The sequence below is a fragment of the Aspergillus japonicus genome (genome assembly GCF_003184785.1).
Source record: "Aspergillus japonicus CBS 114.51 unplaced genomic scaffold BO86scaffold_3, whole genome shotgun sequence".
Taxonomy (NCBI): Eukaryota; Fungi; Ascomycota; class Eurotiomycetes; order Eurotiales; family Aspergillaceae; genus Aspergillus; species Aspergillus japonicus.
In genome coordinates, this window is record NW_020291640.1 from 961453 (window position 1) to 975326 (window position 13874).

The 13874-nt window shown below is 52.9% G+C and overlaps 6 protein-coding genes across 6 annotated transcripts; 1 reads left to right on the plus strand and 5 right to left on the minus strand.

Annotated features, from left to right (window-relative positions):
• Nucleotides 1-1970: 1970 nt before the first annotated feature.
• BO86DRAFT_395263 (CMAS-domain-containing protein) lies at nucleotides 1971-3727 on the plus strand (the record flags this gene model as incomplete). Its single annotated transcript, XM_025673293.1, has 8 exons — nucleotides 1971-2063; nucleotides 2125-2243; nucleotides 2288-2390; nucleotides 2453-3097; nucleotides 3156-3187; nucleotides 3251-3266; nucleotides 3333-3566; nucleotides 3623-3727. The coding sequence occupies 8 exons, from the start codon at nucleotides 1971-1973 to the stop codon at nucleotides 3725-3727; spliced, it is 1347 nt and encodes a 448-aa protein (XP_025532536.1).
• Nucleotides 3728-3993: 266 nt separating this feature from the next.
• On the minus strand, nucleotides 3994-4728 carry BO86DRAFT_272951 (kinase-like protein; the record flags this gene model as incomplete). The annotated part of the gene is made up of 1 exon (XM_025667237.1): nucleotides 3994-4728. A coding segment is annotated over one exon (735 nt), but the record flags the coding sequence as incomplete, so codon positions are not given.
• Nucleotides 4729-5251: 523 nt separating this feature from the next.
• Nucleotides 5252-6270, minus strand: BO86DRAFT_302606 (uncharacterized protein; the record flags this gene model as incomplete). The annotated part of the gene is made up of 4 exons (XM_025667534.1): nucleotides 5252-5572; nucleotides 5675-5796; nucleotides 5860-5967; nucleotides 6042-6270. The coding sequence occupies 4 exons, from the start codon at nucleotides 6268-6270 to the stop codon at nucleotides 5252-5254; spliced, it is 780 nt and encodes a 259-aa protein (XP_025532538.1).
• Nucleotides 6271-8138: 1868 nt separating this feature from the next.
• BO86DRAFT_395266 (uncharacterized protein) lies at nucleotides 8139-8555 on the minus strand (the record flags this gene model as incomplete). Its single annotated transcript, XM_025673294.1, has 4 exons — nucleotides 8139-8232; nucleotides 8297-8368; nucleotides 8428-8486; nucleotides 8544-8555. 4 exons carry the CDS (start codon nucleotides 8553-8555, stop codon nucleotides 8139-8141), a joined length of 237 nt encoding a protein of 78 aa, XP_025532539.1.
• A 2406-nt stretch (nucleotides 8556-10961) lies between these two features.
• BO86DRAFT_385448 (uncharacterized protein) lies at nucleotides 10962-11867 on the minus strand. Its single transcript, XM_025671106.1, has 6 exons — nucleotides 11843-11867; nucleotides 11711-11778; nucleotides 11397-11624; nucleotides 11259-11317; nucleotides 11127-11198; nucleotides 10962-11056 (listed from the first exon to the last, which is right to left on the minus strand). The coding sequence occupies exons 3-6, from the start codon at nucleotides 11412-11414 to the stop codon at nucleotides 10984-10986; spliced, it is 222 nt and encodes a 73-aa protein (XP_025532540.1). The 5' UTR covers nucleotides 11415-11624; nucleotides 11711-11778; nucleotides 11843-11867; the 3' UTR covers nucleotides 10962-10983.
• Nucleotides 11868-12635: 768 nt separating this feature from the next.
• Nucleotides 12636-13593, minus strand: BO86DRAFT_329726 (isocitrate lyase/PEP mutase family protein). Its single transcript, XM_025668691.1, has one exon. The coding sequence runs from the start codon at nucleotides 13505-13507 to the stop codon at nucleotides 12737-12739; it is 771 nt and encodes a 256-aa protein (XP_025532541.1). The 5' UTR covers nucleotides 13508-13593; the 3' UTR covers nucleotides 12636-12736.
• Between the last annotated feature and the right edge of the window lie 281 nt (nucleotides 13594-13874).

The window sequence follows — 13874 nt, forward strand, 5'->3', positions numbered from 1 at the left end:
GCTTTGTCTCGTGGTCGTTGGCTAGTCTTCATTATTCATGGATGCATATCTTAGCTTTGCTGGCTAGCATGAGATGGGCCATGTGTCCCGGAAGTGGATTCATTGGTTCGATATAGATTACATGCCCCCACTTGCAGATTGCTTGAATCGGTTCCGGCCAGGTCTGTTTGACCCTGCGAGTCAGGTTTCCACGTTCTCTGGGCTAGACCTTGCGATCGGATGGGTTGCACATCTTGTTCTCTACTTACTCATCTTGCTTTGGAGCAAGCACCGACAAGCGACTCGGTCGATTTCCATTGGAATTTAGAACACAGGAACAGATGCGAAGCTGACGTCTTGGAGATAAGATGGGCTCGATTCAGTAATGCTCGAAGCAAACGTATCCGAGGCTTCTACCTGGCCGGGCCGATGTCCCAGCAAATAGTCATGGTCTGCTGTCGCTGACTCCTGCTCATGTCCTTCGTTCATTTTAGTGTGGTGAATCGGTATCTTCCCTTGTATCACCTCAAGTCCTAGGGGAGTAGGCAGTGCGATTGGACCACGACTGGATGTCAGGTTCGTATTCCTCGTGAAGCTTACATTCTAAAATCTCACTCGAGATTTGAGCCAACAAATCTGATACACGAATGCCTTAGGGTTGTCCCGTAATACGAGATCTTGAGCCCGACCCATCCGGGTTCGAGCCCGCCGCGGGGTAACCCGCCCGAATCCTGCGGACGGAGCCGCTTTTGGGAAGGCGGGCGGGGTACCTAGTACAGTACCTGGCCTTAGCCACGCTATGCTGACTGTCTCTCAGGGGCGACAATACATGCTCAACATTCTCACAATCCCACATATCCTCTACGACTCATTTGAGTGATATGTGAATGCTTCTGGATCATTCCACGGCTTGAGGAGCAAGGTGGACACAAATGTAAGCCACTGATCCTCGGGAGAAATGCTCTACTGAATAGTCTTTCGGGATTTGCGTCGATGCTATAATCTTGTCGTTTATAGTTCGAGCCCAGACTCAAATGGTAACTCTCTTTGTTCCATGATAAGAACGCTCCTTTGTCTGGAACGCTAGTGGCGCATTAGTCTAATTCAGAGTTGCCTCTGCTGACTTACTAGACCGATCTATAACCTCGAGCGACCGACACTGGCTCGGGCCAGCCTGGAGGGCAGTCTTTGGTACTCTAATTGTCGGACGAATATCGAGGTCATCAAAGGGCGCTATCCACGCTAAACTCTCACGATTATGAATTGGATTTGGACGGCACACTGTATCTTATATTTCATTGCCGTGCGATCTGCGGGATGCTTTCATCGACTGAAACCTTGCTCGTTGACTCAATGTCGACCCAACGACGACACCGTTTCTGCTTGCCCGGGTAAAAAGCCGATAGGGGTGGCTGGCTTTTTCCTTTATCACATCCTAGGACTAGTCATACCCATTGGAGTGGTTCGCAGGATCCGGTATGTAGCGCTCAGGAACAAGGCATGGGTGTCCTCGTGATCACCCCGGCGTGGTGGAGCCGTTGCCTTATCTGTCAGTCACTGACCGCTACAGCCACCAGTAAGCGACGTAATCGCGGTGTCATTCGAAGTTCCGATTCTTTAAAATACATGCCTTGGGCTGGGGCTGACCAATCCCTGTGTGGATGCTTACTATATCCAGCGGTAATTCTGTGGCAAGCAAAACGCCCCGACGCTTGTTGGAGTTGGAGTGCCGCCATGAGGCAATCGAGAACAGGTCAACGCCTCATGGCCTTACCATCAAGGCGCGTCCCTCGACTTGTGAAAATGGCTAGTTCTGGCCTAGCGCAGCCTGTGCTGAGCCTATAAAATCCGAGCTTTCATCCTCTCATTCTCGCCGGTTGTCACGCAGGATCGATTCATATTTTGCCTCTTAACCTTTCGGCAAGTTGGTATTATCCAAACTTTCGGGTCAACGCAGACTGGTCCGGCAGTATTCTCCACGGGACACAGCAATGGATCTGGGACGTGTGCTCGGCTCGACGGGAAAGCAGTTGTTAGATAGGGCACAAACTACCCTCATCTCCTTGGGCACGGCTGCCGTTCCTGTCAGCCTAGTCAGGAACCTTGTCCTATCGATTCTGTCTAATATCAAAGTCGGGATCCTAGAAATCTACTCTCACGACGGGGGAGAATGGAGATTTGGTCAAGGGAATGGAGGACACAAAGGAAGCATACATGTCGAGAGCGATTCATTCTGGTTCCGTGTCCTTGTATCGGCAGACCTTGTGAGTCGTTCTACCGCGTCGACTTGATGACCAATAATCGATAGCACACGCGAGCGAGACCCCGCTCACGGCTCGATTCCCCAGGGCTTTGCCGACTCCTTCATGTTGGAAGAATTCTCGACCCCAGACCTGATGGCACTGATGGAGGTACTTGTGCAACCTCAAACTCACTAACCCTAACTGCAGCGCTGACCCGTTCCCCCTTCCAGCTCTTCATCGAAAACGGACAGCACCTATCCAACCTCAGCACCACCCCGTATCGAGCTGTCTCCGCCATCTCTGATGTGCTCTTCCGCACGGTCGACACCGGCACCCTCAAGAACGCCAGTCTGAACATGACCGCCGCGTACGACCTCTCTAACGGGATGTTCGAAGCATTCCTCTCCCCGGACATGAGTTACTCCTGTCCGATCTGGCTGCCCCGGTCGCATCCGCAGTACGCGGACGACACTTTGGAGGCCGCGCAGATGCGCAAGCTGGACCAACTGCTGGCGAACGTGCACGCGCAGCCCACGGACCACCTCCTGGAGTTCGGCACAGGCTGGGGCAGCATGGCGATCCGCGCGGCGACGACGATCGGCTGCCGCGTGACGACCTGCACGCTCTCCGAGATGCAGTACCAGCGGGCGCAGAAGCGCGTGCGCGCCCTAGGGCTCGAGGAGAAGGTCACGGTGCTGCTGTGTGACTATCGCCTGCTCCCAGTGCCGGAAGTGCCCTACGACAAGATCGTCGCCGTGGAGATGATGGAGGCGATGGGGGATCATGAGCTGCAGACCTTTTGGGAGACAGTGGATAAGCTCCTCAAGCCAGATGGCGGCATCGTCTCGATTCAGTCGAGTATTATGCCGGAGTCGGTGAGTGTCTTTCTCGGGAGAGGTTGATTTCCCAAAATCCGAGCTCATCCGTCTCTAGCGATATAAGAATATGTTTCCCAAGGGCGAGGGGTGAGTCTCTGACGAAATCAAGGATTCAATCATCTGCGGTTCTAACGCATAGCTCCATTTCAGGTTCATTCGTCGTTATGTAAGTATATCCTTCGTCAGAATTCGTATCTTGCAAAGATGGACCTAATTTTTCATCACTGAATAGATCTTCCCCGGAGGTCATTGCCCCAGTGTCACCAGACTGTTGGGAGCAGTGCAAAATTCCAATGCTCGACTCGACCTAGACTCTGTACAGCAATATGGCGCCCACTATGTGAGATGTCTCAACGAATGGAGTAGGAAGTTCCAGCACAACTTTCGGGGCATCATTGCCCCCCTCATGCGAGAAAAGTATCACCTATCGGAAAACGACGTGGATATCTTTTATCGGAAATACACTGTGAGTCAAAACGTCTCTGTCCCCGCAGTGGGTCCCGCTCTGACCTGATCCAACAGTACTACTTTGCGTATACAGCGGCTGCATTCGATACGAAGGTTTTGCACCTCTCCCACGTCACTTTCAGCCGGCCTGGCAACGTGGCGATGTTGGCAGAGGTTTAGACGGGCTTCTTCTTTGTCTACTTTGAATCCTGGTGTGTTGGGTTTGATGATAGAACTTTATTTTTGGTCCATAGAGTAATTGTGCGTCTAGATATTTATGTTAGTGGATATTACCGAGTTCCTATTGCATTTGTCGAGCCCAAGAATTCAATAGCTCTCTTTGGGGATAGCATCATCGCCAAGGGATCGGGTTGATGCAACAGGACCTGAGGATCCTATCTATTGTCCAAAACCATTTCGGTTCTTCTTTTCATATCCGGACCCGAACAGAGCTTCGCCAGCAGCTCGCGTTCTCCATCATCCAGGTACGGGTATCCCTTCAAGAGGAAGATATGATCGCGGAACTGCACCGCGTCTGGATGGCCATTCCCTTGGGCCTCGAACTGCAGCAGCAGCAGGTCTTTCCACTCCGCATCATCGGGGTCGACATTGCCGCGGGCGACCAGGAGATAGTCGAACCAGATGGGATAATACGCCGCGTACTCCCAGTCGATGATCCCGACCAGCCGCCCGTCCTCATCGACCATGATATTGCTGATGTGGAGGTCCCCGTGGGTGAGGACGTAGGGCCCGGACGCGGGCATGCGCGCCATCAGGTTCTCGAGGATTTGGTCGGGTAGCTCCCGGTCCAGGAGGCCCGCCAGGTACGAGCGGATCGCCGCCCGGAGGTCCGCGTCCGAGCCGAAGGGGCCCTGCGCGCGAGTCCGGAACCCCCATTCGTACGGCGGATAGCACGCGCCCCCGCCGACCGACTGGATGCGAGGTGAGGTCAGCCGTCGCAGACGCTTGCGGACCTGGCCCACCTCGGCGGCGATCGCTCGCTTCTGTGGCTGGGACAGTCGCGGCCAAACGTCTTGGAGGATGAAGTACCGCCCGTTGCTGTCGACCCACTCGTGCAGGACGCGCGGCGCGGGGATCTCGGGGTCCTGGGCTAGGGCCCTCATCACTGCTCCCTCGGTGCAGAGGGCGTCGTCGCTGGGGTATTCTTTGGGGATCTTGTCGTGGTGCAGAGGAGGCGGAGAGTGCTGGGGTAGGGGTTCTCCATGATGGTGTTTGTTAAGGTGTACTGGACTTGTGTTTAGACTTGATTTGCAGTCTTCTTTGACGCCCTTGAATTGTCTCAAAATACTACTTATAATGCACTCATCCCTACTTTGCCCCGACCTGTGAAAATGAGATTCCATTATGTCCTGCCCAGGAACGAACAAAGCCTTCATACAATAGTCCGGGATTCCTCGCCCCAGTCAAAGATGGCACAGATAACCTGTGATTATGCGCATGGTAATTGACTTGCCCATCATAGATAGCATCTTCGAAATGTCTTTTAAACCAAGTACACGTAGACAAAGAGATCCTCCCGCATTCACGGGTTTCGAGGACGAATGCACTTGACATGGCATTCTTGCTCGCCCAAATCAAGTGTTATCCCACAGTTCGTAACATCCAGTCATCACAGAAAGTATCATGAAAGTCTTGCGTATACTCCGCTCCACCTCTGTCTGCCTGGTTACGCACAAAGCGCTCTCACGGATGCTTACCGTCCATAATCCGTCTGTCATCCGCCCACGCCATGATCGCATCAAAGTCCTTACACTCATGCACGGCCCCGGTCCCGTCGGTGCCGGGCTGCGCCCGCTGGCCCTGGCCCTCCAGGGCGGTGTCGCCGCAGCACAGCAGCGACTCCCGCAGATACTGGAAGCAATGGTTCACATGCCCGTGGGGACCCTCGGTGGGGTCATCGCTATGTCCATGGTGATGGAAATGGTCGTGCTCGTGGACGTCGCGGACCTTGTGCGTGGACGATGTGCCGGCGATGAGATCGTCGTACGCGGACATGATCGCATACTGTTGTTTTGAATTTCATCAGATCAAATCACCCAATCAAGATCAACGGTGATTCTGGCACGAAAGGGCTCAGTTGATGCGGGGTAACCTGCTCAGACGTACCAGGCAATGCATCTGGTGGAAGACCGCCACCGCGTACAGATTCTTGCCGAACTTCTCGATTGGCGGGGACAGGACGTATTCCAGCTGTTCCGTGTGGTTTACCGCGATGAACCCATTACCCCCTGCCATTTACACATTTAATCAACTCATTGATACCACAATTGTGTCGGTCTAACCCAACTCACGCGGCATGTACGAAAGCCAATTCTCCTTCGTGGCGGCTTTGGAGCTTTCTGTCCGATGGTCCGAGACGGCCATGGGATCGAGCCGAAAGAGAACTTGATGCGTGGGGACTAGAGTCGGGCAGGCAATCCTCTGTTAGCCGTCGTTGCGGGAACATCTCGCCAGCAGACAGGAGAGCGCTTACAATCCGGGACCAACCCGTTCAGATCGCGTAGGGGCGGCTGCCTGCTCGTCTCGACCAAGTAGACCAAGAGCACGATGATCTCGACGAAGCCAACCACCACCACCCCGATGTAGATGAGCGGGCGCAGGCAGGCCCAGCGCCGGGATCGATTGATCTGGTCGACGTAGTGGTCCCGCTTGAGCAGGTACTCGTCGGATTCTCGGTGTTCGAACTCTGGCCTAGACGACATGATTCATATATGGAGATAGCAGTGCAGGGACTGTATGGGACACGGGACACGGGACAACCGCAAATGCGATGGGGCTCTCTCAGTATATACGTCTTGGCTACATTTTGAATCAGTGTCTCCATCGCCTCTGATTTCGCGTTTGAAGAATCATTTCCACTTTAGAGGTAGCTTTACCATTTTACGTGGCACCATTCGAAATCCGTCCACGGCTGCTCAATACGAAACGCTTAGGAACGGGTCCCGCGCTGTCAAACAATGAAATCTCGCGGGCGGGTCCCAATGCCGAAGCTTAATCGTGCGGGCTATTGAGGCCTTCAATGGGTAACGCTTCGGTTCGCTCGCGCCAAGCCCTTCCCGGTCTTCGTGCTATTGACCCGCGTCGAGGCTCACTCTGAATGGCCCCGTGGTACACCTGCAGGGCTGGAGAAATGGTCGCCTCGGCTCGACTCAGAAATTCTTTCTCTCCAGTTATTAGTCCTAAGTAGTGGTGATTCGGGTGCGGATCGGTCTGCGACGGAGTTTGGCCGATTGATTGGCTGAGCAAGGATCAGTCTCCCATGTGCGTAGTATCCTTGACGCAGACCTACCTCAATGAACTGTATGTACAGTACAGTACAATGCCTAACAGGACTGGCCGACCTCGTCGGTCGGGAGGCTTGTTCCACCCATGTGGCAGATAGCCACATACCCCGTAACGGCTTGGTGGAGCCCTCAGGTGTAGTCCGCGGTATTCCCCATAGCGGCTCGGCTCTCCCCGTAAGTGGGACCCTATGATGCACTCGAGTGCGCGCATAATTTGCGGACAGCAGTCCCCATACAAAATGTACGAACGGAATTCTGGTATTCGTATCGATTGGTTATTGATTTCCACGCACGGGGACATTCTTGGTCTTGACGTGTATCGCATGTTAGCGGGCTCATGCCCACGGTTTCTCTTCTGTTCCCAAGAACCATGTCTCCCGTGTGGCAGGTGGTAATCGTTCCAGCCGTAGCGTTGGGGACTGGCTGTTCCAAGACCTTTCGTGCGGGGTATGGTGGTGCTGAATGGGCAGGGTCGACGATGGCGCTTGCCATTTTGGAGAGCGTGTGCCTGAGTGCCTGACCCCCGGCAAGTATAAACCCCCCCTCGCGCCCATCTCAACCCCGCAGGTCTCTCTTCTTCTTCGCAGCGCGCCGTCCGTCTGTGGCAACCGGGCCCTATACTTTCCCGATACCATCTTCTGTTTCGCCGGCTGTTGCGATGGACAACCCCTGTAGCTTTGTACACGATGCATGCAGACGTCGGAGAGTGGTTTTCGTCACCCTGTAGAGCGTCTACCGGGGACAGGTAGTGCCATGGTGCTCGACTTGCCGGCCCTTCCGCGTGGACGATCGAAGGTCGTATCCAGCCAAGTCCTTCGAAGGCTTGCAGTTGATCACTTGAGCGAGACAATACTATCTGGCATGGAACCTCAGTGGACTTCGTTAGTGTCCCGATTCAGCCGAGCTTGTAATCCGGTACCGGGACATTGTGGCCTTTGGTAACTGCATGGATGTCGATGCGCTGAGCAGTTGCGTGGGGAGCGACTGCGCCCAACCTCTCTGACGGAAACACAACCATTCGTCCCTGCTGTGGCAACGAGGACTGTACTCGTCAGATCCAGCTTTCTATATCTACAACATTACTTTATTCTGTGTTAGTGACGTGAGCTTACACCGTGGGAAAGATTCCATTTGTCATGCTACATATTCCCGCTCGTTACATCAAAGGTCTTGCGATCGGTTGGCCTCCACGACGCACCTTCCCCGGAAGAACATCTCCCATTCCCTAAGCAGACGAGCGTACGTGCCAGAAGGATGATACATGGACGAAGGCTATTTTCCCAATATCACACTGGAAGATCTTCGTCATCTTCGGCACTGACCTGAACAACAACACCATCTAAGGCCTTTAGCTTGTCAATTGCCTCCTGGGAAAGCGCCCTTGTTGCCTCTATCAGCGATGGACCTCCACAGCCGGGGAACCGGGGGAGGCGGGGATGCTTACCAATGCGAGTAGGCTGGAGGGAAAGACTTAGTCGCAACAAATTTGTCCGTACCGCCAATCTCCCTGATGATCCTATGACATTCTTTAGCTCTAGCTGAGCCTTGACCCAGAATGGACAGACTGCGACTCACTTCATGACTGCGTCATTATTCTTCTCAAACGCTTCGAGACTTTTGAACCGGATGGAAACCTACCACGCAAGTGCATGTCAACCTTTACTCGTCAGAGAAAGGAAAAGGCAACCTACACTGGAAGTCATTCTGGACTGGTGGTTCTTCTTCTGCAGCGACGAAACGAGAGGTTTTTAAGTTTGATTGTTGAGTTCTGTGTGGGTTTTCGAGTAGCAGACGCCCCCGTCCCCCTTATTTATAGCTTTCGTTCGGGCTGACATGGTCGAAGGTAGAACAAAATGAAGAAAGCAGATCACCGTCACTACCCTTCTCATGACGCCATAAACCCCTCTGGTCCGACGACAGTCCCCTCACTGCAGCGTGATCGACTGGAATTTCGTGCGTGTATGTACAGTACTCGAATGCAGCTAAGACGCAAGTTGCGGTTCTTACTCGTGGGCGGGCCAATGAATGTGGCGGTTTGCATCGGCCCCACCAAAGAGCCGAGCTGCCGTTCCAGCTTGTCCGCCCCGCTTGCTTCTAATTGCTTAACACCTACACATGCATAGATTACTTGCATCTGAGATGGTGTAATGTGGCGATACCAACCTGTTCTGGTTCTTGTTTCTGGAAATTGTAGCCTAATCCTGCGCCGGCCACTTCGTCATCGAAGAGATTTCCCTCACGGTATCTCAATTTCGGTCCGAGATTGCACGAACCTCTCTATGTATAGTAGAGGCTGCTGCACATTGCACATCCTTGACCCATGTCTTTTGTTTCGCTGAAGTCAGACCTAGGTATACAGTGGAATCCGAGAATTTGATCGAGCTAAACATGCGGGATGCTGACGTTCTCGTTTACTCGTCCGACATCAAAACTTGTTGGCGGGAATCTTGGCTGCAGAGTGGATCGAAACTTTGACTCTCGGTAAAGATCGACACGGCCCGTCGGCGTACGGTCCGCCCGACCGTTCACTAGCCCTTCGGCGGGAATGTATAGGCTGTGGAATTGTGGACCCACATCAGACCGTACATATTATCCGAGGCGATCGCGACCACCTAAGTACATGTGTTGTAATTGCTACGGTTTTAAAAAGGCAGTACAGTACATAGTGTCGGACGTAGGAGAACCAGGTTATGCTGCCTGAGGTGACACGGGCATCTTATATCACCACAGTCCTGTTCTATGGATCTGCTTGGCTTCGAGTCCGTGCCGCTGACGACAATCCCCACTCAAGTAGTCTCGCATGCTTTCCGCCTTTTGCTCTCATCTACAGCACTAGTAAAGAACTGCTCACACAAGTATCCACTCCTTGGCTGTGCATTTCCGACTACTCCCAATAATCATGCGTGAAGTCTTACCGTTAGTCTTTGAACTCATTGCTTATTGTGGCAAAGAAAAAATGAAAAATGAAGAGAAAAGACAAGAACAGAAAAGAAACAGAATGATACCAGACATATAGCATTACAAAGAGCTATTACGGAATTATTAGCCTAGCAAAATCAAAATACTTTTACTCATACAGAAGTTTGAAGATGGAGAACAGCTTAAAGTAGTGCTTTATAAAACTTGAGTACATGTAAGAAGAAGTATAAATAGCGTACAGATAGTTTGTATCGGGCGAGGCCACAGTCTAATACTTGCTTGGCCGACGTGTCAATCGAAACCGCCTGCAGCCTTCTGTAAAGACATACTCGCTATTTTGTAGCTGCAGCACTGTGGATGGGCCGCGAGCGAGGCAAATTGTGTGCTTTTCGGTTCGTATGAGGTGTATGACTCGGTGCGCACATCGGGCGCCATACTGTCTCTGTCTCTGGAATTGATGGTTTTCCTTATGTTCATGCATTGACCTGTAATGGTTGTACTGCGTATCCTATCAGTTCCTGGGGCGCTGGCACTTGCTCACCTGAGTGGAGCGATGCTACCGCAAACTGTGCTGGAGCTCGTGGAGTCTGACAACTGGCGCCCGAATCGACCAATACACCCCCCATTACCCCATCACTCGTCTAGAAGTTCCTGTTGGTAAAGTCACTTCGCTGCTATCGTAATTTATTCCACCTCGCATTCGACAAACAGATTAAAATGTAAAATGTTTCTAGCGACAGTCTGGGTGCCAATGCGGGAAGAAACTACGACAAGAACGACCGATCATCAATCCATCCGACGTTTGTCCCTAGTGAAAAGCAACTATCGGTGGAACAACTTTACCCACAACATTCTCTTTTTCGTGGACTTTCCATGGGTCACAACAATGGTCGTTCAGCTGTTGTGGCAGACGCGGCTTTAACAAGTGAGAAAATGCCCATTATCCTTACTTGCCTGGAAGATAGAACGCGGGAAAATCTGAAATCAGCGGCTAGCGGATGCCAGTGACTTCAAGGGACATTCACTCCTCTTCTCAGGTGCTGGAAAAGAATTCCTGCCTTTACAGAGGCATTGCTCGTTTACCTCAGGCTCAACCGCGCGCTGATCTCATGAAGAAAGAACTCATATTGAGCTAAGTAAAAAGCAATGCTAGGGACTCCAGTGGAGTCATACAATGGCTGAGGCTATACTCTCAATCTCACCTCTCGGGGCCTATTCCTCGATAACTTCGACACTGATACCATCCAGAGCCTTCAGCTTGTCGATCGCTTTTTGCGAGAGCGCCCTGGTTGATTTCTCTTCGTTCAGTAGTGGACTCACGCAGGAAGGTGGCGCCAAGACCGGGGAGGACTCACGGGGGGAGGTAAAGCGGAGGGACAGTTTTGACAACGGGGAAGCCATCCGTACCGGTGTCGTCCTTGATAATCCTGCAAGGAATCTCTAGTCAGGCCCTTGCCTTGATGAGGTCCGGTCGGACTGCAACTCACTTGAGGATTTCTTCATCCTTCTCTTGCCAATTGTCTATACTAGTGAATCGAATCGCAACCTACCCCGGAGGAATGCATGTCAATCTCCAGACCACCGCGAACAGGAGATAAAAAGGACACCTAAATAGTCGGCCTTACCCGAGATTTGGTAGCCATCTTGACCAGAAGTGTTGCTTTGCAGAGATGTTGATAGAAATGGCCTTGGTATCAAGCTATTGAGCTGCGTGGTGTGTGCAGTTTCCATGAGCATTAAGGTGCCTTCTTCCCCCTTTTATGCTTTTCTGGCTGGCATGGTCAAGGATAACGAGGAACATGCAAGTTGACGTGACGACCCCGCTGGTGACACAATGGTAGAGCTGGTGTAACCTGATAGTTCACTGATCAGAAAAGGTCGATGTTGGAAAGATGCACAAATACGTCAAAGTGGCAAGGCGCCGCGGAGTTGCAGGTACCCTAAGTCTTGAGCAGATTAATCATGCCGGGGTCTTAATTGATCCCACCCAGAAAAACGAGATAAACCCTGCAGATGGTGTCAGCCCCGCTTGCTACTTTGAGCTCGATGCACGCGGGCATTGTTTGCTTACACCGGAGACAGATGGAAGTGGCGAATAGAAGTTGATGGAGCCCTTTGGTGGGGGCGCCGAATGAGGGGTAACTGGGTTCTGTTTTTCTTTTTCTTGAAGATGCAGAACCTTGAGCCAGCCACCTGATCATGGAACCCGCATTCTCTTGTATGCGCATCTCATCCGAGGTCAAACGCAACGTGAGGGGGAAGCCGCCGTAGCACCGTGTTGCATGATTCTGGGAAATGACTTCTATTCCGCTGGTTATGCCTGAGTCATGTTACCCCTGTACCAAGCTCTGAGATTATACAAAAGACTTTCCGTTCTTTGCTCTTCTTAATTACTCTCTTTCTTTCTTTTGAAGTGGGGTATGGGAGGCATGGACATGTTCTGAAAGATCCCACTTAAATCTCGGTTTCACATACTGTACATAAGGGGAAATGTGCTGGAAAGTGGAACAAAAGTCCGACGAGGAGATCGGGGCCAAGGCTCGGGCCGTCCGCGGATGTCAGCCTACGGGGCCGGCGGCATCTTTTCGCTTGCATTGATTGCAGTACGTGACTGAGTGCTCTGATGTTGTACGTGGACTTTTGCTAGCACCATCTGTTTCTTACTAAGATGACTCCAGCGCTTCCCATACAGACAGTCCCAAGACCCGAACTTGATCGGACAATTTTCAAAAGTAACAATCGACCCAGCGGATCTGAGATTACCTACGTGGGGACCCCAGAATCATCTCAGCTTCGCTCTTGATTTCCGAAGCTTGCAGCTGAAGACAAAGCCTTGCCAGATGTTGGTACAGTACACGGCGCCCGCTTGCTTCTTTGAATCACACCCACATGCATCAAACCCAATCAAATCTCACTTCCACCATCTAGGCTCTTCCTCACCAACAGTTTTACAACTTCACAGCCCCTATCCCCTCAGCCACCCCTCAGCAACCTCCCTCACCCGCTCCAACGCCGCCACCAACAACCCAGGCCCAACACTTAGCCTAGCCACCCCCATCCCCGCCAGCTCCTTCGTAGACAGCCCGCCCGGAACGACCTTGACATTCAACCGCCCCTCAAACGCCTCGACCAACCGCGCCACCTCCTCCCGCGTAATCCCGCCCCTCTTAGACCCGCCCCACACAAACACCGTCGTCGCGCCCGCCGCAAGATAATCTCGCCCACGCACCACCACCTCCTCCAGCGTCCCGCCATAGAGCAGCGCGTCGCAGCGCGCATTGACCACAAAGTCCGGCACGCCCGCCGCGCGCGCCGTGTCCAGCACCGTCCGGATCCGCTGGACCGCGTCCGCGGGACTGTACATCGTCTGAGCGGCGTTGTCGAAATCCTCCAGGTTGACGCCGACCACGCCTGCATCCAGGAGCTCCTGGACGATCATGGGGAGGTCGGTGTTGTAGCCGTCGCGGATGTCGACGCTGAGGGGTTTGCCGGTGGGGCGGACGGCGGAGGCGATGGAGGTCGCGGAGCGGAGGAGCTCCGCGAGCGGGAGGGCCTCGTCCGACGTGCCGGCTGCGGCGGCGACGGCGTAGCTGGCGGTTGCGATGGCTCGGGCGCACGGGAGGGAGGCGACGGCTTGGGCGGTGGCCGCGTCGTAGACGTTGGCGAGGACTAGCGGGATGTGCGGGCGGTGGAGGGATTTGAAGTGTTGGGCGAGGGTGTTTTGTGGGCTGGCCATTGTGGTTTGCTTGTGGAAGGCTGTTGGTTTGGTTTTTTCTTTTTGGGGTGGTGAGTCGGTTTCGGAAGGGTAAGTGGTGGCAGCAGCTATCTACTCGTGTTGATGGAGAAATTCTATAGTGGTAGGTACTGATTATATATTTTCCTTTTATGGAATCTTTTCTACGCCGGCATGAACTTAATAGCCAATTCATGAAGCTTAAGCAAATGAGTCATCTAGGCAACCAGCTCGTATCCACTTCTAGGCAACGGAGGCTTGTCCTTGTGTGGGGAAACGAATAACAATATTGAGACTGAGGTAGCCTACAGTTCTGGGGTACCAAGACCTGGACTCGGTGTCGATCAATATTTATGACTACATGTATAGT